Consider the following 21629-nt stretch of genomic DNA (forward strand, 5'->3'; position numbering starts at 1 on the left):
AATTGTATTTATTTATGTTTTTTCCACTAACCCATGTTACTCCTTTACGGGCCCCCGGGGGGACCCTAGTTTGAAAAGCCCTGGGTTTACATAACTGCCATATGAACAGTCATTTTGAACAATGTAACCATATTTAAAGTTTGTTATTTCTGCACTCAGCAAAAATCTGATATGACAACATCATTAATAGCAACTCCTAGTAAATAGAATAAGAAAACATCAATAGATACATAATTTATAAAGGAAGGCAGATAGTAAGCCTTTTCCTTCCAAAAATGCACAAAACACACATTCAATTTTTACTCGCACACAATAATGTGATCTGACATTATACTCACGGTCAGATAGGATGCGTGCCAATATACTCAAATTTGCTCAGGCAGAAAGAGCACACTGGAAACATGTACAACCCTACAACTGAAGTAGATTCAAGCACTATGGACTATGTGTGTGTGAAAACACCAAAAACCAGTCTCAATAGCACAGCGTGGAGGTCATCAAGTTTGACACAGATCCAAACCTACATGGTTCAGCTCGCTCTTACTAAAAGCAGATCCCCACACACAGTCCAGCGTGCCTGAGGTTAGCACTTAAACCCACCCCCTGCTCTTTCTGGGACTGTGCCTGTGCTGGGCAGAGCGAAGCGGAGGCGCTGAGCAGGGTGGAATTGGCTTTCAGTACACTGCATTAGTTTCACAGTAGAGCTCTGGAGGCCCACTGGCAGTGGGAACAGAAAGCCACCATGTTTGTTTTCCAGACCCAGCCTCAGTAAAAATGTTTATTGATATTTTTTGTGGTTCAACAACACAAGTGTCAGATGCTCAGGAAGGATGCCCGCTCAGCAGCCACAGCCAAGAGGAGCAGTAAGCATCAGGACTTCTACTTTCGTTCGGAGGCTGTCACAAGCGCTGCCTAAAGGCCTGTCTATACCAAGGAAGATAACAATAACGATTACTAGAAAGATATAGTTTTAAACATCTTTCTAAATACAAAAGAATAGTATATGTCAACACCACAAACAGAATGATAACAGCACAGAAAAACAATATTGTTGGAATCACTGTAAGGTGTTTTTTTATTTTTTATTTTTTTTGACAGCTAATCCATTACACTTTAAGGCAGTATTGTGAAAAGACAGTACTATTCTGATATTCTGATAATATACATACATATTGCAAACATGTTTTGGGACGTCTGCCTCTGCATGAACTATAATGACATCCAAATCTCAATCCGTAGGGTTTCATATGGAGTTGGAGCTATAACACCCATTGCAGCTATAATAGCTTCAAATCTTCTGGAAAGGCTTTCCAAAAGGTCTAGGAGTGTTTTCTTCTAGAAGCACATTTGTGAGTCAGGCACTGATGTTGGAAGTGAAGGCCTGGCTCTCAGTCGCCGCTCTAATTCATCCCAAAGGTGTTTTATCGGGATGAGGTCAGAACTCTATGAAGGCCAGTCAAGTTCCTCCACACCAAACTCGCTCATCCATGTCTTTATGGACCTTGCTTTGTGCAGTGCACAGTTATGTTGAAACAGGAAGGGGCATCTCTAAACTGTTCCCACAAAATTGGAAGAATGAAATTGTCCAAAATGTCGTAGCATTAAGGATTCCTTACACTGGAACTAAGGGGCCAAGCCCAACTCCTGAAAAATAACCCCACACCATAATCCCCCTCCACCAAACTTTAAACTCCATACAGTGCAGTCAGGCAAGTACCATTCTCCTGGCAACCGGCAAACTCAGACTCATCCATCAGTTTAAACCTCATAGGAAACCCATTCCATGAAGCTCTCAACACACTGTTCTTGAGCTAATCTGAAGGCCACACAAAGTTTGGAGGTCTGAGCTCCTGAGAGCTCCATGCAGTCTGCATGCCTAGGTGCTTGATTTTTTATTTTCTTATTTTTTTTTTACACCTGTATCCATGGAAGTTATTGGAACACGTTAATTGATTGATTTGGAGGGGTGTCCCAATATAGTATATAATATATATATATATATATATATATATATATATATATATATATATATATATATATATATATATATATATATAAAGAAGGAAACACATATGTGTGGCAAGCAGCGGGGCGAGGGACCATGAGAGCGGGCCGGTGACGAGTGCTAATGAGTGCCAGCTGCGCGCCACACCGGTCTCGTCTCACGGCCGAGTGACGGGAGCATAAAAGGAGGAGTGAAGGCAGCAGAAGACGACAGAGGACCAGGCCTGGATTTAATGCTATGTTTTGTTTACGTTCAGTTGTGTGTGTGCTGCCAGTCGTCCGTGAGGGGCTGCCCGCATTTTATTGTGTGTGCGGGCAGTCGTCCGTGAAGGGCCGCCCGCTACTTTCGTTTTGTTTATTTATTTCATCAAAGTTTGTTGAATGTTCGCCGGTTCCCGCATCCTTCTTTCCCATCTAAGAACCTTGTTACAAAATGCATTAACACGTCCGTTCATTAATATACTGTTGAATACAGAGAGTATGAAATAGTAGTCTACAGTAACACAAAACCTTTTGACCAAATTCCACACATTTTGCCTAAAAAGTCTGCAGATTCCATTAATTTAGTTCATTGAATTTTTGATTTACGGCCCATATATTTTAAAAACAATGAAGCTGATTTGTGGCATTAGGTGTCTTTCCAAGGCGAGCTCCTGGAAAGAGCCACAGTGTGTGTAAGTGTGTGTGTGTGTGCGTGTGAGAAAGAGAGAGAGCGTACAGAGTGGTAGTGTTTGCGCCTCTATCCATTTATTATAAATGGAGAGTGCCGGCTGGCTATTTTTAGCAGCTTCTAAAGTCACATACTCCTGCCAGTGAAATCAGCCGTAGATCCTAATGCAATGAATTTTTAATCACCATGTGTTTTGAAGAAATTCTGTTGAAACAATTTAGTTTGGACTGAATGCCCCCTTAAAGCTAATGTTATGCTGTTTTTTTTAGTAGTAATTAAGGACGTGTTGTTGCATAATTGTTTTTGTTTTGTTGTATTAGTGTATTTAAACCTTTGTATTCAGAACAGAGGGCCGTGGATGTTTGTGTGTGGGCGGGTTTTAGAGTGGGGTTTCAAAAGCCTGTTTATTTTCAGGCTGATTTGATGACTCTTCTCAGACTGTTATTATTGCTCATTACAGAAAGGGATTGGGCCAAAGAGACTGCATTTGAGGGAAATGTTTCGCTTCCACCCATCACACAGTTTGCATTTACTTCTGTTACCATGACCAAGCTGTGGTTTTAATTAAACCTCCTCTGAGAATGAACATCATGAGCTCAACAGCATGACCTCCAGACCAGCTGCTATCCCATCATCCTGATGAAGCAGGTATCAGTTAGTGTCTTTTTGAAGAATAAGAGATTGCACTGAAAAACACTAGGATATATTTTAGGGATTTACTATATTCAATGAACCTGTTAAAATGTTTTTTTTCCTTGAGTGATAATTTTGGAGGGAAATGTGGAAACAATTTAGAGTAGACTTGACAGTGCCCATTAAAAGCTAATTTTATTCTATTTTGCAGTGGTAATTAGGGATGTGCTGTTGCATAAGTTTTATTATTATTTATTCATTTCAGTTGTTGATTATGTATTAGCATGAAATGTACTGCAGTGTTGCAAAGAGAAGAAAATTCATTTAGTAATTCAGTTTGTTTGAATAAAAAATAAATAAACAGTCAATTGTTAATTTGAGTGATCATTTTAAGGGAAACTGTGGAAGCTATTTAGACTCAAAACTCACATTTAAAAGCTAATTTTCTTCCTTTTTTGCACCGGTAATTAAGGGTATGCTGTTGCATAATTGTTTTTACAAAAAAATGTTTAAAAAAAAAAAAAAACATTTTGTAATATTGTGTTGGTCCCCCTTTAAACAGCCCAGATGTGTTGTGGCATGGACTCCACTAGACCCCTGTGGTATCTGGAACCTAGATGTTAGCAGCAGATCCTTTAAGTCCTGTAAGGTTGGACTTGTTTGTTCAGCACATCCAACAGATGCTCAAATGAAATTAGTTCCGGGGAATTTGGAAACCAAGTCAACACCTCAAACTCAAACCTCAAACCATTCCTGAATCATTTTTGTTTTGTGGCAGGGCGCATTATCCTGCTGAAAGATGCCACAGCCCTAGGGAATACCGTTTCTATGAAAGAGTGTACATGGTCTGCAACAACATGTCAAAGTAACATCCACATGGATGGCAGGACCCAAAGTTTCCCAGCAGAACATTGTCCAGTTTGCCTTCTTCCCATAGTGCATCCTGGTTTCCCAGGTAAGTGACACATTAGTGAGTGGATGGCCCATCAGTGGCACAGATGATTCATTAGATTAGACCATGGCACCTTCTTCCAATGCTCCGTGGTCCAGATCTGACTGCTTTCGGTGGTGGACAGAGGTCAGCATTGGCACTTTGGCAGCATTTTAATAAAGATGGTGTCAAATTGTGGTTCCAATATGTTTCTTTTGTTAAATTGATTTTTAATTGCTTTGCAAATCAGGTTCAATACATTTTTTGCTTGTTGTCTGCCACTTTAAAGGCCCATTGAAGTGTCTTGAAACATGCAGTATTCAATGTGTCAACATAATTTCCCCTGAAACGGCTCCATCTGTTAGCAGCTCCTCCCCTTTTTGAAACAGCAAATAGCGTTTCATTGATATCCTTTGACTAGATCCTTTCTGTTTGGTTTCCTCTGACCGTTTATCATCATAATCTCCTCCATATCGCTTTGAAATGCAGCATTCTGTGCAAAATTCTAATTGGTCCGATATGGTTTGTTGTCTGCGCCGACTCGCGCATATGATCCACGCTGCAATCTCATCTTTGTAGTCTTACTTTAGACCAGAGGCATTGGTGTGTGTGAGCACGCTACTTCGGTGCGCAAAACTAATCTGAAACCAGACTTTAGTCGAAAACTGAACTGAAAGCATATTTACACTGAATCGTTTCCTATCTAGTGGGTTATGTCCCTTTCCCCATGTAGAAATTAATACATGTGTTAACAACGGACTGATTTAAGGTGCAGCTTCAGCAGCGTAGGGGGCGGGCTTTAGATTCTAGAGAGCATTTGATTGGACAGAAGAGTTGATGAGAAGGTGAAGTCTGTGATGATGTCATCAAAATCTGTGAATCATTTAAACGAAAGTGTGTGTCTGAATGCTTATATCTCCTAAATGCGAATTTTGTTATTGTTTTGGAACACTACAGCTTATTCATAATTTTAAAGGAGCTGTATGTAAGAAATTTATTTCAATTCATTATAAAATGGTTAAGAAATCATGCTAATTTCAAATACTTATATCACTGACAACAGTAGTCCGGACAGGATATTGTCATTTAAAAATTGTTGTTGCAGCCCTCAACTGATGTTGATGTTGACATGTTGTGGTTTGGCCTGAAGCTCCGCCCTCCACCTATCTACCAATCACAAAGTCAGTAGTGTTTCAGAAGTTACCACAGCTGCAGCTACAAACGTTCCTGCTGGATCCTTCAGCCGATCTGGCAACCTCGAGTCAGGGGGGAGGGGGAGAAGGGATACACCGCTCTACAGTCATCTGAAAGTGATTGCAGTACCAGTTTTGGCCACAATCTTACATACACTTCCTTTAAGGCTAACATCATCATACTAAAAGCTAAAATTTTGATTTCAGTGGGCCTTTAAATGCCTGAGCTCTTAAAAATGTTATATTTCTTATACGACCCAACATTTCTGACCGGTAGCGTATGTCTAAAGCAAAGTGTTTCCAAATCTTCTTAAGTCTTCAATTTTACATAACATTTATGTTAGAAAAGAAGGCATTTCATCAGATTTCAATAGAGCTCTCTTTAACACAGCCAGTCAGAGAGCCTCGTTGACAGCTGCAATAGCTCAAGTAATGACTGTGGCACCGTGTGCATGCCACCAGTGTCAGCGCTACCCACTGCCAGAGACACAGTCCAGCTGTGCACGTCGCCCACTGGAGCACAGCAACGCAATAAACCAAGCAGAAATATAGATATACACTCCACTATCTCTAATTCGGAAGCTTTTATGCATTTAAATACAAAACGAACCAGTAATAAATGCACTCAGACTCACAACAAGCTCAAAAACATCTATTCAGAGCACTCTTCCTGTTTATAATGCCTCTCAGCCCCGGTATGTTGGGTTACTGGCCAGACATTTCAATTCCTGCACAGCAATCACACTCAACAAGATGGCAGGACATTTAATTGGACTTGGTCTCACGCAAACACACATTTCCAATCTCAAGCTAACACAGCACGATGCAAAACACACACTCACTTGTTGAAACAATATTCTCAGACTTGTACACAAAATATAAGCTCAAGGCAACATGATAATAAGCCAATTATTTAGTGCTTTATTTTCAGGCTAATTGCGAGCTTTGAAACTCCTCTCAGCTGAATGTGTCATCAGATCAAGGAAATGCAAACTATATGACAAACTTGCAAAGAATATGAAATAAGAATAATGATTTGCAAGCCTTTAATATTCAAAGTAGTTATTTTTTTTGAAATATGAAAAGAAAAAAAAAACTGAAAAGTTCTCACATTAGCTGATTAGATTTTTTATACAGCTTGATTAGGACATCTTTGTTCAAGAAATTAATATAATACTAAATTGATGAAAGAACAATAACTAATTGTTATACTATTATTACCCCCATTATCATCATCGTTATTGTAGCTGTTATGTTGTGTAGATGGTAACATATATACAATACTAATCTCAGATTATATTCTGATGGAAAAAAAGCAAAAAAAAAAAAAAAAACATATTTCTTTTCAGCGAATGCTAATTTTATGGCAGCTCAGAAGAAAAGTGAGAACACTAACAGGCTCAATAAAACTATTAGTGGTCACCTTGTCTGCACTGAGAGACTCCATGATTTCCCCTCTCATATTTTTGATCTTTTCTCATCCATAATCCTTCTGGTGCGTCGTTCTAGAGCCGTGGTGCTGGCAGTGTTGGAGTGAATTTATTTACAGCGTGGTTAGTCTGCAAATGATTGATGTTGCTGCAGCAAACAGTAAACCAATTAGAGGCATGATGTAATGTCATTTTAAAAGGTTTATAATCGCGTTGCTCCTGAACTTGGGCCCCTGATCAGACGTAATAAAGATTTATAGCAGATCAAAGGAGAGGCTAATGCCATTAACAATAGATTATATTCCAGCAGAAATTACATTAACAACTTTTTTTTTTGTCTCCTCTCCGCTAAATATATCCCCTGGATTGCAGATTTGGACGCGGGGCAAAGTTTGGAGGACTGTGGAGTGTACGGAGCATTAATTACTCTGAATGAGAGCAGCTGTACTAGGACGACTCAGACACACATTCTGTTCAGTCTGAGCTGTGATATAGTGATGCATAGTGAGGTTCTACACAACCTGAGAAAGTCTAATAAGTCACCATAACATAAATCAGTGTTTCATATTTAATGCCCTTGTAGGAAACCAAAGCTGTTGGATATCATATCCATTTGTTTTCACCTTGAGCTTCACTCGTCATAAATAGAACATATTCCTATAATAAAATGACCTTTTTAGGGACAACAACTAACACAATGTCCTAACCAAGCACAACATGACAAAATAACAAATGATAAACCCCATCTCTTCTATGTTATAGGGCATTCACATAGGCAGGAAACCACTTTGTTCAGCCTTCCTAGGGAATGGGAAGCTAGGGATCAATGGTTAAAATGTATTTTTAACTCGGTCCTTCATAATTATTACCCAAATCTCGCTCTCTGTGCTGCACATTTTACGGAGGAAAGCTCCCACAATCTTCACGAGTTCAATGCAGGATTCGCACAACGGCTTGTCCTGAAAAATGGAGCAGTTCCAACTTTAAAAACAGAAGCTATTTATGGGCCACAACCTGTAAGTATGATTTATTTTTCGTCGATGTGTTTTCCTGTAATAGTTTTTATTGTTAATTGTAAGTTGTAGCAAGGAAGTAAACAATTGACAATGCTGTTTGGCTCTGCAAACCAGTTTGTAAAATGCTCAAAGTTATTCAACAAACACCTAACGTATATCTCAACAGCGAACTTGGAATTAGTGTATATTATTTTTTGATATTTGGCTATAATCGTTCTAAAAATACAAAAGGGGCTGTTCAGTAGCGATCACTATAGATCCGCAGTCTTTACGGCCGGTGAAGGTAAGGGGTTTCCGAAACACGTGCACGAGGCGGTTAGCAAATCAGAACACACTGGGCAAGATAACCAATCTGAGCCCATTGTGAATTTTGGAGGGACCGGCTTCATAGACATTTTTACAAGGAGGGACAGAGCAGTGTAGAATAAAGGTAAAATATATGAAAAAATAATGATTTAAAAAAAAAAAAAAAACGAAGCATAAACACGTTACAGTGCACCCCATAAACACAATTAAGCCTTCGAAAGAATGTGTTACCATTCCTTTAAAATATAAAGCTGCTCTTATTTTTTTTTAAACCTAATAAAAATAATCCTAATAAGAAAAAGAACGTAGGCCTACATTAATTAGAAACGCCAAATATAATATCGCTAATATGTGATGATTTTGCTAATATCTCTGGCTATTGGCGATAGTCTAGTCTAGTCAAGTCAAGTAAAGTCAACTTTATTTATATAGCGCTTTAACAATGACAGTTGTTTCAAAGCAGCTTCACAGTGTTAATTTCTCACTTTGTTGCATCTAGTTAATACACATTAATATTTCCACAGCAGACAAGCCACTGACGATACAGAGCACAGTAAATGAGTAAGATGATGATGGGGGTATCAGCCAATGAGATATGAGTGGGAGGGGCTTACCAGTGGGGGGCTGTGCCCGGAGCAGGTATGAGTTGGGGGAGATTTGGTCCTCCGGGTGGGGATCCAGCATGGTGTGAGAGGAGCTGCTGTCCAGCAAGGGCACCTGACACTCCCTTATGGTAGGCGGGGCTGAATGGAGGGGGGCGGGTGGGGGAGGAGCAGGGGGCAGGAGGCTGGAGGAGGCGGTGGAGGGAGGGAGAGGACGACCTGAGAAATGGACAGAGAAAAGGAGGAGACAAACTTGTTGTGATCATGTGACATGACATAGGGCAGATATCACATACTAGACAACATATAAACAGTTTACAACACGCAGATTACAATGAATCATAAAGCACAAAGACAAGTGACATTAGTGCTCTCATTTATGTGATAATGCACCCATTAATGCGTACCAAATAGTATTGGATAGGCAATCTTTAAAATCAACATGATATGATTTACAGCCCATTATACTCCCATAATATTGTGTTTGCAAGTGAAACACAATAATACAAAATGCAGGACAATCTCCATCTATCAACTATTGACTGGATTGTGAAAAGTGTTTGTTTTACATTAAAAACACATTCAAAGTCTGAGTTTGGAGTAAATCATTTCGGTCTACTCCCCTCCTGAAACACAATGGACACCCATTTCTGAGACGCTTTATACATGATACAGGCTGAAGATCAAGTTCACCCTTGAGAACATTATTATGTATCCCAATGGTGATTCGTCTACAAATCTATCATAATTTGCTGTTATTGTCATAAACTTTATTATATTATAATAGGGCGCCTATTCAAAACAAAGGCGTTGTTTGATGATGCCCGGTTTGAGCGCAGAATCTTGGGACATGTGGTCTTCACCTCACAGCCAGTGGAAAAGAATCGGGGTAGGACTCGGGCTGAAATCTTGTTCATGGATGCGATTATTAACGTTACTGTAGTGTGAAGCAGAGCAGGGCCTAGTGTTGACGGGACACAGTCGCCGGCGCCATTTCAGCTTTTCCGGTCATGAGTAACACAGCTCTGTTTTATCATATTAGATAAATTTAAGTGTATTTAAAAATGTTATGACATTACTCTGTGCGTTTGCTCAGCGGCTGCTGTGACACTTGTTCACACTGCAGTAAGGGTGAAGTGTTTCTGCCCCAAAAAAAACCCGGAAATCGAGGGTAACGCAGATATGACACAATTAAGAGGCGACTCCCTTGCTCCTTGGTTAAAATAGCAATTTTATCACATTTTACAAATAGTTGGAATTGCAAAACATATGGGATATTGTAAGAACTCAAGTGAACATAATATATAACACTGGCGTGGTTGTTTTTGGATATTTTACTGCAAAATTAGTATATTGTGCACCTTTAATCAGGAAGCTTTTCCAAAGGCTGCATTGCCTATAGCCTACAATAATGCACCAGTATCTATTTGAACCATTGGTTATTATTAATTATTAAATTGCTTCTAAGTTGTGAAAAAAAATTCTCTTTAGAACAACATGAACTGATAAAAATGTGCTCAATAATAGCAGAAATGTGTAGTAAGAAAGTAAATAGGTTCAATTTTAGTGTTGACCTTAACCATAAGAGTCCCCTGTGATGTGGACGTCAACCAATGAATGTACTCATAAAATGAGCTCCAAGGTGTTTCTCATAAAATCAAGCTATGAGGTCACAAACGAAATTTATGGTGCAAGATATAATGTGCTCATGAATGCATACATAAATGATGCTCACACCCGTGTATAGACAGTGAAGGCAGAAAGTGACATCGCATTCACTGCACATTGACAATGTACAAACAAAATCACAGCGGCAGAAGTAAATAGTTGGCGTGTTCATGTACACGTGTGTGCGTCTGTGAGTTATGGAGTGCTTGGGCTGCAGAACAGCAGACAGGAAGTGCTGCTCACAGCATTTTTGTCCAGTAAAACTCCACGCTGGGAGCGCTGCATGAGTACATTTACACAGAAGCACATTCTACTTCATCACTGTAATACAGATGTTTCGGATGTGATTTCCCAACAGGATCCTGTAATAGAACCGTATACATACGCTATATGACAATAAAGAGCTATGAAGTGCGTGCATTTTTATTTTCACTCCAAGCAAATGCATGAGGGAATCTGGGCAAAGTCATCGCTTTTATGCATCTGAGTTTCTGAGTAATTGGAATGACATTGTAGGTAAAATGGCAAAGGGTTTTTTTTTCAACTTTAAAGTAGTGTGTGCTGTCAGTCCTCATAAATGCGGAGAAATTAGGAGGCTATTACCTGCCTTAATTACTCCTGAAAAGACAGCACTGAGGGAAAAGATGGCGCGATTGTAGTGAGCTTGCGGTTATCGGGCCTGCAGACATCCGAGTGCCGCTCTTTCAAGATTCATATCAGTAAAACTAAAATGACAACGCATTGACCATCGTTTTAATTGGGATCAAACGAAGACTGCACACTTTCCGGCTTTCTCAACTTCAAAAAGCTGCATGGGTACACAAACAGATTATCACGCACAAACACACAGCTACACTTTCATCTTCCTTTCATCGTATCAACCCCTGACTGCCTGATAGAAGAAACGGAAGAAAGAGAGAGGGTGAAGAGGTGCTTTTGTAGAAGACTTTGAATGCAGAAAGCATATTGAAAGTGTACTGACTCAACTTCCCTCTTGGAGCACAGACGCACACGCTCGTCCCCTCTCTCCCCACGACTCCTTTGTCAGTCCAGTATGCGGTCATTCAGGGATATTGAGTCGAGGTTGCTGGCTGTGCCTTGTGTTATTGATTTGGTTTAGCGCTGCCCTGTGCCAGAAGCACACCTCCATACACACCAACACACAAAACGCAGTGCTTATTAGAGGTTTTACATTCGTTTTCATTTTAATGCTGTTAATTTTATTGCAAGCCAACTAGTTATATAAACTATGTTCAAACGTTTTAGGTCAGTAAGATTTTTTACAAATGTTTTGCAAAGATTTCTCTTATGTTCACTGCATTTATTTGATAAAAATACAGAATTATTGTGATATGTTATTGCAATTTAAATCAACTGTTTTCTATTTTAATATTTCTTAAAATGTAATTTGTTACTGTGATGGTAAAGCTGAATTTTCAGCATAATTGGTCCGGTGTCACATGATACTTCAGAAACAATACTAATATGAAGATTTAATGCTCAAGAAACATGATTATTATCAATGTTGAAAACAGGTTAAAAATAACATCATTTATATCATTTATTTGAATAGCAATATTTTGTAACATACAAAATAAAACTAAACTAACAATTTTTTTTAAAAATATTATATATATAATATTTATAGGTGCCCTATATATAGCTACCAGAATTTTAAAACAAATACTTTTTATGTAATAATAACAACCCTGAATTTCCATGTGCCCTGCCTACTGTTTTCTCCCTTTTCTTCTGTTTTCTTATGTCTGACTTCATGATCTGTGGAAGGCGGATGCATATTTTGTACAGAAGTGGGCCGATTGGACTGCTTGTTAAGCAGACCCCAGGGACATGGGGCAGAGTCCTGATAAATAATACAGAATAAGATGAGGATGGAAGGTTATGTTTACCGTCAGCATTTCATAAAAGCATCTACGGCATAAGTATCAGAGAACGAGTGAATGGGAGGAGGGAAAAAAGTGAGAGAGATACAGGGATCTTCACTAATGCACTTAGGAGATGAATAAACACTGAAAAGCTCAGCGAATATGCAGATGAAAGAGCGAGAGGTTAAGTGTGCTGCTGGCTGATTAGCTTGACTTCTAAAGAGATGGATGGAGAATACGGCCGTAAAAATAAAGAACGCATGTGGGCATCTGAGGACAGAAGTGCAGATGGACTGGAATTCGGTGAAGTTGCAGGAGTGTTCTGGTCAAACAGTATGAGCAGCATACAGTATGGATGAAACATTTTCTCTGAACAGAAACAGAGACCAATATTTGGCAAGTTTCAATAAATATTTAAAACAGTTCAGAGGCAGAATGTTTATTGTCGTTGCACTCATTTGAACAAGCGCGGAATATTCGTCACACAAAACCATGACACAATTTTCAATGGACCATTGCCTCAATAATGAGAGTATATATGGCACTGGACAAGAGAAGCTTGTGTGTGTATATGCCTACATGTGTGTGTTGGGGGTTATTAAATTTTTAAATCACTTTAATTACAAAAAAAGGAAAAATTGCATTAGGTGGCCAAAAGCAATTATAGGAAACTTAATCTCCTTTGCAATTAGGCTCAGGGGCATTTTTTAACTATTGTAATTTATTTTTGCTACATTTCTATAAAGGTCAGTATAAATTGCTTTGTGTTATTAGAACAAAGGCTCGTTAGGAGGGGACTGGGGGGGGGGGGGACCTGTTCCTCTAGATGATTCTTCTCCTTTGCCGTCCTTCCTAAATTCCCTTTATCTCTCTGGGAGAAGATGTGCTACTGTGGATCTCCCAGCCTGGAATGCTGATTTGACCTTGAACATCCCTGGCACTTAGGTAGATCGTATGTATTGAAGTTTCATTTTTAAATACTTTCTCCTATGTGCATACTAGAGGACCACAGTATGATTTTGATTTCCATAAGAACTTTTAAAAACTTTTGCAACTTTTGCATGTAAGTTTGAACTGCTCAGTATATAAAAAAACTAGTTAAATAGGCTGGACAATATTCAATTTAATAAATTAAAGAAGAAAAAAAACTGTTAATTAAATTAAAAAAATCAATTTTTAATTTCTAATACTGTTCAAATGTTTGGGGTCAAAAAGCTTTTTTTGTAATTTTTTTTATTATAAATACTTTTATGATATTGAGCAAGGATGCATTACATTGATAAAAAAGGTGATGGTAAGCACATATACATTTTTACAAATGATTTATATTTGAAATAAACAACTTTATATCAATAAAATAATTATGGGAAAAAACCCTGCACATTATCAAATCAGCATATTAAAATAAGGATCATGTGACACTAAAGACTGGAGTAATGATGCTGAAAATCCAGATTTGCCATCACAGGAATAATATTCAAATAGAAAACTGGTCATTTCAAAATAATAATATTATTATTATTGTTTATTGTATATATGTAAAAAAAAAAAAAAAAAAAAAAAAAAAAAAAAAATATATATATATATATATATATATATATATATATATACATATATATATATATATATATATATAGGAAAAAATATTTCAATGTACTTGGGTTGAGTCTCTCATTACCCAGCATTTCTTCACTGCCGTTGCTTTTGGCTTCACAAAATTTTGACAAAACTTGATTTGACAAAATTTGTGGATAGACTATGCAAGTGCATTGTGATGCTTGGTTTCACACAGCTCATAATTCATAAAGTTTAAGCCTGTCCGGGTTCTTGTTTTATTTTCATTGCTGCTGAGTCGAACTTTTCCATCACTTGTTGGAGCCTCTGGGTAAGTGCGCTCACAAAATTACATTATGTAATGTAATAATACCATTATGTGAAAATCATTTCGGTAGATTCCCAGATTATGGGATGGAAGTCGACATGCCGCTGACCGAGGCATTCCCGTCGGCAAACTCTCGTGAATGTGCTCACAGACGTACTCTAATACCGCTGTCCGGGTCTAGCTAGCACATGGGGCGCGGCACAATATCTCTCCACCCATCTGGCCGGTGTGGAGACGGTGAGCCAAAGAGGCCAAAAAGCTCAGGAAGAGACAGCTGGAGCCCAGTCAGATGGAAAGTGACAAATTACCGCCCTAATGAGAGCCATTCATCATTTCGACAAAACTCTCTCCTTCCCTCTATTTTCATCAACAACGCACCTACACGTTTAGTTCAACCGTCATCCAACACCTGCATTCAACCCAATGAAGTCGGGGAGGAAAAGGAGGTGGATTAGACCTTAGAAAACAAGAAATGCAACACATAGTTTACCTTACAGGTGTGAGAGGAAATGAGAGGAACAAAGAGGAGGATGGAAACCTGGTGCGAAATAGCCCAGAGATAATCCGCATGACAGCTATTGTAAGTTACTTCCACAGAAAACTTTTAAGGCAGCAGAATCATGTCCTCGATTCCATATATATTGGTTAATCCAATTAAATAATAATAATACAATTTGTGTGGGCTATTTATATATATATAATTATTAAAATGTATGTGGAGAGAACTTAAAGGGATAGCTCACCCAGTGATGAAAATGATGTTATCATTTACTCACCCTCATGCTATTCTGTCAACACGGTCACATATTCCAAACCTGTGTGGTTTACTTTCTTCTACAGCACACACAGTATATTTCTTCAGATTTTGAAAAATAGACAACATTGAGTTGCATCCACATTCACTGAATGAGCAAAACTAAAACTAAACAAAGCAAAATGAAAAAGAAAAAATGATAATATCACATAAGAGGGAAAGTCACACAGGTCCGGAACAACATTAGGGAGAGTAAATAATGACAATTTTCATTTTTGGGCAGAACTATGCCTTTAATACGGAGGCATTCCAAATCAGTTACTCATGAGGGTCCATTTCAGATTGGAAGCTTCCACAGAGTGCATTCAACTATGAAGGCAGCATGCAGCTCCTTGGTTTGGAACAGAGCGAATGTATAGGGAATGTAAAAGGAAGCTGAGGGGCAGTGACATGGATCTCTCGTGAGATCCAGGGCAGGATGCCATCTTATGCCCACTGCCGCTAAAATGGCCGCCCCTGGTCCAGCGTCTGTCTCTGCTCTAGATTGTCTGGATTCTCAGCGACTGGCATCTATTTTTTCATTCTGATTTAACTCTGACAGTTGTCATGTCAAACAGGCTGACAGGATCCTAATCTTTAAAACCACTAAGCTCAGTCAGGCCTGTCAAAACACTAACGCCCATTACACACCATCAGCCAATGCTAATGGCAGAGCACTGAGTTTGATAATCATGCACACACATAAGTACTGGCACAACTCCCCTCCCTTCATCCTAATTTATTCAGCTGTGAATGAAACTTAAAGGGTTACTTCAGCAACTGGCATTAAGCTTTGTATCAGTAGAAACCCAGTAGCATATTCAAAGGATCGTATGCCCCCCCCCCCCCATATCCTCCTGAGATTAGAGATTTATGTATTTTATGTCTGGAAAAAAGCCTCCGATGATGCAAATATCGTCATTTTGCATCATCGGAGGCTTTTTTGGCCTGAAGCTAGAGACTCCATCCAGTAGTAGGAGCTAGTTCGGCATGTTTTCAACCTGCCCCTTGAGGGTGGGATCTCACTCACAGAATATAAATGACCACGTGCTTAGCTCAGCTTTCCTGATGAATGATATCCGACTCCTGCTGCGTTTGTTCTGCGACTCTCATTGAGTTCACTCACACTTTAGACACATTCAGTATTTAATCGTAGTGTCTGTTCTATTACTGAACTGAAGTGTTTTATTACTAAAGAAATGAAAACGACAGTGTGGAAAGTGCTACGGTGGGCAAGTGATAACCGGTAGTCGTGTCTTGGGAGTGGCCTCGTAGGGCAGCAAAGCCAGTGCATTCTGGAAGTTGTTGTCTTTTATCCACATGAGCCAAAAATACATTTACTGGCTTTTCTCTATTTAGGATGCAGCAACTTCTAAATTAATTTCACATTTCTAGTACAATAATGACCCAATTTAAATACACATTCATCTTCCCAGCGCTGAAGTACCCCTTTAAGCTTTCCGCAATTAAGAAAGTTAGCATTTCTCATCTTAAAAGGGAATTTACATGCATGTTTCTTCCCTCAAAAAATTAATACAATAAATAATTCTGATGTTGAAGTTCTGATGTTGAACTTCAAGCCAGTATAATCCTGCTGAGTTTTTTGTCTGTCTGAGACTGACTTCAGGAAATGCAAGTTAAATCTTTCAGCATGAGGGGACAGAATGCAGCACTGAGACACACTTTAATGGAGGATCAGCCAAAAGACTTGAACTTTAATGGAATCTGGCGAGTCCAGGCGTGTTGTTTGTCACTGCAGCATCTCTTTTGTTATCATTCTTTGCCATGTATCTCACTTGGCTTTGTGTCCATCACGCTAATGTTGCTCCAAAGACCCTCAGAGTGCCTGTAAGGCAGAATAGCAGGCCTTAACTTTTCATTTTGAAGCTTCAGCGGGTGAAACCTGGTCCTTAAAAAATAGAGAAAACTAAGACAGGTCATATACTATTTTAGTATATAAATAAATAAAACAACAGATAGCTTAAAGGAAAACGCTTAAACATTTCTGAGTGAACAAACCCTTTAAATATGTTTTGGTTTGTTTAATTTTTAACATGTCAGCATCCTAAATGCCCTGTATGCTCTGTAATGATAGCAATTTATCATCTATTTAACACTAAGCTTATTTACTGTTTGGGCTGTGCACTGCAGCGCTTTATGCATGACACTGAACTTTGATTTACGATCACTGACTAAAACTCGTCCTCCACCGATCGCAGGTGTCAGTGTGTCCTGCTCCTCCAGACCATGATGGTATGGCCATGAGCACTGATGAGAAAATTTCACTGTAGCCCCACAAACACGTTCATAAACCCATTGTCAGTTATGCTTAGGCCTCTGTCCACTCTCTGCACGTCATTTCCATATAAATTACATTCGTGTTGTCTTTCTTGGTTGATTGCACTGTTATGGATTCCATAAATTTTAACTTATGGAAGAGAGAAGGAATAAATAGCCTCCATTACTCAACAGCCCCACCTGTGAGCCCACAGTTACACTGATACATGTTGTTCAGCCTAAAAAAAATCTGCTTAATATTTGAACTGGAACAATGATATTTGGCGTTGCGAAGCATTGCATCATGAAAAATATTAGCAACATATAACATAAACAGGACAACCATCTGTGTCCTTGTTCAGCACAATCAAGGTCATCTAACCCAGACATTCACCACTTGTAGTGTTTTTAGCAGCAATTAAAAATAAATAAATCTCTGTAGACAACTTGTCAAAATACAAATGTTACGTTTGTTGACTTCTTTATTAAAGTTTCTAAATAGTTTACACTGTAAAAATAACACAAATATTTGTACTACTACACTGTACACTGTAATTTTGTTGTTGTTGTAGTTTTAACTTAAAAAAGCAAGCTAAGTAACAAAATAAAAAGTAACCTGGTTGCCTTAAAATTTTTAGTTTATTGAAGTTAAACATTTGAGTTGATACAATGAAGGAAATTTGTTTAATAAATAGAAACTCAAATTGTATCTGAACCACATAAAAAATTTGATAAATCATGAAAATAGCACAATTTGGCATGTTTCACTGCGTCATCAAAAATAAAACACACACAATTACCCAATATGCTTACAAAATCTTTTAATAATATTTTAATAAAGGTTGTCGAATCTCAAAAAAATGTTCATTGTATTAACTCAAAATGTTAATTACAATGAACTCAAAATGTTAAGGCAACCAGGTAACTTTTTTTCTAAATAATTTTTTACAGTGAACAAAAATGGTTTAACTTAAAAAAGTAAGTAAGTAAGTAAGTAAGTAAGTAAGTAAGTAAGTAAGTAAGTAAGTAAGTAAGTAAGTAAGTAAGTAAGTAAGTAAGCTTGAGTTGAGTGCTGAGTTTATTAAAATAAAATGCTGAGTTTATTAAAATAAAAAAAAGAGTTGATACAATGAAAGAAATTGGTTTGAATTGGTGTTTGAATAGAAACTCAAAATATTATTGTATCTGAACCACATACCCTTTTTTTTTGATAAATCATGAAAATAGCATCACAAAATCATCACAAATGAAACATGCACAATTACCCAATATGCTTACAAAATCTTTTGATAATATCTGAATAAAGGTTGCAGATTCTTATTCATTGTATTATAACTCAAATTTTCAATTTCAATGAACTCACAATTTGAATGCAACCAGGTAACTTTTTTTTTTTTTTTTTTTACAGTGTACTAATATTAAATTATTGTAATATTAATAATTGTCCATGTTATATTATTTATAATACAGCTCTGAAATTTTTTCTTAATTTTTCTCTTATTTTTTTCCTGAGCTGTTTTACACTGCTAAACATTTTTCCTTCTGTAACAGAATACACACGCACGCACGCACGCACACAGGCACGCACGCACGCACGCACACACACACACACACACACACACACACCGTTTTAACCCATGCATATGAGCATACACAGATATTTTTCCAATCAAATGCACAAATAATAATGTCCCACCCCCTGCAACTGATTAGCTACTTCTAATGATTCAAGGGTATAGCTGCCTTCCAGTCGACAGGGTCCCTACACAGTGTTCACTGTGCCCTACTGTAGTTTGACTTCTCACTCAAATAACAACATCAAAGAAAGGCAACGATGGGGAATTTTGTAATTTAAACGTTCAAATTTAAAACCATAAAATAGGCATATGCATACAAAACACATGTATCTGATACATATAATGAAATGCTGTATTTTATTAGTCCACTTCACAGTCCACTTACGGTCAAATGGAATGCACCTTATAACATAACTGAAGCATTCTGGCTATTTAGAAAGAATGAATGTCCCTATGATATATCCCTCTCTTCCTGTTTCGGGAAATACATCAAAAAAGGAAAGAAAACTGGGTCCCACTTTATATTAGATGGCCTTAACTACTATGTACTTACATCAAAATATAAGTACTTTGATGTAAGTACATAGTAAGTACATAGTATTAAAAATATAAGTATTTTAAGTATTGCAAAACACCTTTGCTGATATTGAGGTGGGATACGGGTAAGGTTAGGGACAGGTGTGGTGGTGTGGGTCAGTTTAAGGGAAGTGTGAGGTGTAAGGGAATTGCCAACAGTGTTATTATAAATGTAATTACAGAAATAAGTTACAGATGTAATTACATGCAGGTCATTTAAAAAAAAAAAAGTAAGTACAATGTAAAAACATGCATGTACACAATAAGTGCATTGTATCCAATTATTAATTTCAACGTAAGTATATAGTATGAAGTCCACCTAATATAAAGTGGATCCCAAAACTGCACTCGTCAAGAGATATCACAGGTGTTTAATGCAGCAGAGAGTGCTGAGCGGCATATATGAGAACGATATTGCTATAAAGTAAGAGCACACCAACACCTGTCATCTCACTCCCAGAACAAGTCCTACAAAATTCATAAACAGCAACCACACACATCCCTGAGAAATGCTACGCTTGTTTATTTACAAGGCTAGACAAAAAAAGCTCTAAAACAGCATTAAAAAGTAATATCTACTCTGACATCGTGAGGACATGGCGTCAACCTCATTCGCCCCATGAAAAAAAACTTTTACAAGATGATGATCTCACACACAGGCAGGAGCTTCGGGCCGAACTTAAGAGTGGAGTAGCTGATATAAGGTGGTGACATCATAAAGTTTCAACCTCGGCCGGGGTAACTGCAGAAGTGATGTCACTGCCTCTTAGAGTCCTCGTCACTGTCAGTTCTCGTCTAGGATGAACTTTACACTTGTTGCAGGAGGCTGCAAAGCTCTGCTCTAAATCACGCTCTGAGCCTGTCCGCTGTACTCATAGCCTTAAAACTTCACCTAAAGTCAGCGCAAAACACTTTATATGCATCTCCTGAAGGTGCTTTCAAACCAGTTAGAGCATAGTCTCAGCCTCAGACATCACGCCCACAGACCATTGGCTGAATCTGGAAACGCTTCGGGAGTTTCGAAGTCGTCATCTGATTGTTTGAATTCTACAGGATGTCCGCTAGACGTGAGTGTTGCGTTCTTTAATGGCCCGTCTAGAAAAAAATGCTACCAAGGTCAGCTAAATGCTGTAAATATGTGAATTTTGCGGCTCCATTGTAGCAGTAAACTTGCACAATGTTCATGAATGAATCATTTATAGATGCATGACAGTCTGTTATTACAGGGGCATCGACTTCCTGGGCATTTTCACAGCCCTAAACATGACGCAGAACAAAATTAACTGTGATTGGATGCGCTACATGTCAGTCAAACGTCCTCTTGGGAAAGTTACAATAGAGCTATTAATCTGAAGGTCTAGCTACGTGAGACTAAGCATAGCAAGGGAACAAAAGACTTTTGTGTTAAGGCTTTTGGTTTTAAGGCTATGGTTCTCTCGATGTCAAATTAAAACTGCAGTTGGCTGTGAATCAACACACAACACCTCTGTGCCATGTTTTAAAAAGCTATCCACACATTGTACTTTTTTATTTATTTTTGCGCTACTTTTTGTTTTTCTCTGTAATATGCAGTAGACAGATGTTTTTGCTGTTTTGAAGCAATTATGTCAAGTTAAAAGAAGCTCCACTTTCACAAACAAGTCTCAATGCATCTTCTGTTCTATTCTGTAGTGCTGCATTCAGCTGAACAAGATAAAGCGTCCCTTGGGCAAGGATGGATTAAGAACGACAGAAAAATAAGGTTTTCGTAAATGTCTTTACTTTTGAAATATTCTCACAGTTAAGACTGCTAATGGAGCAAAAATACAGTTTAAAAATGTCCTTGTAAAAGTAGACTAAGTTAATAAAAACACCTGTAGATGGTTATAGATGATTATAATTAAAGGCTAAGCCCAATTTACAGTAGTATAAAAATAAATAGAAGAAAGCAGACCGGACCCACTTTATATTAGGTGGCCTTATGTACTATGTACTAACATTTGAATGAATCATTTGATACATTGCACTTATTGTGTACATACATGTTTTTACATTGTACTTGCATTTTAAAAATACCTGCATGTCATTACGTCTGTAATTCATTTCTGTAGTTACATTTATAATTACACAGTGGGCACTTCCCTTACACCTAAACCTTCCCTTAAACTGACCCATATCACCACACCTGTCCCTAACTCTACCCGTA

General features: G+C 38.1%; 1 protein-coding gene across 7 annotated transcripts in view; it reads right to left on the minus strand.

Moving 5' to 3' along the window:
* The window catches only part of tenm2a (teneurin transmembrane protein 2a), a 429404-nt gene that overhangs the window by 112399 nt on the left and 295376 nt on the right, over nt 1-21629 (minus strand). For 5 of the 7 annotated variants that reach the window (XM_067457752.1, XM_067457750.1, XM_067457751.1 and 2 more), the window contains one exon: nt 8798-9004. The exons of the other annotated variants lie outside the window; for them this stretch is intronic. In XM_067457752.1, coding sequence (XP_067313853.1) covers nt 8798-9004 — 207 coding nt within the window. The remainder of the gene's footprint in view (nt 1-8797; nt 9005-21629) is intronic. 7 annotated transcript variants of the gene reach the window in all.

The sequence above is a fragment of the Pseudorasbora parva genome, chromosome 11 (assembly GCF_024679245.1).
Source record: "Pseudorasbora parva isolate DD20220531a chromosome 11, ASM2467924v1, whole genome shotgun sequence".
In the NCBI taxonomy this organism is placed as follows: domain Eukaryota; kingdom Metazoa; phylum Chordata; class Actinopteri; order Cypriniformes; family Gobionidae; genus Pseudorasbora; species Pseudorasbora parva.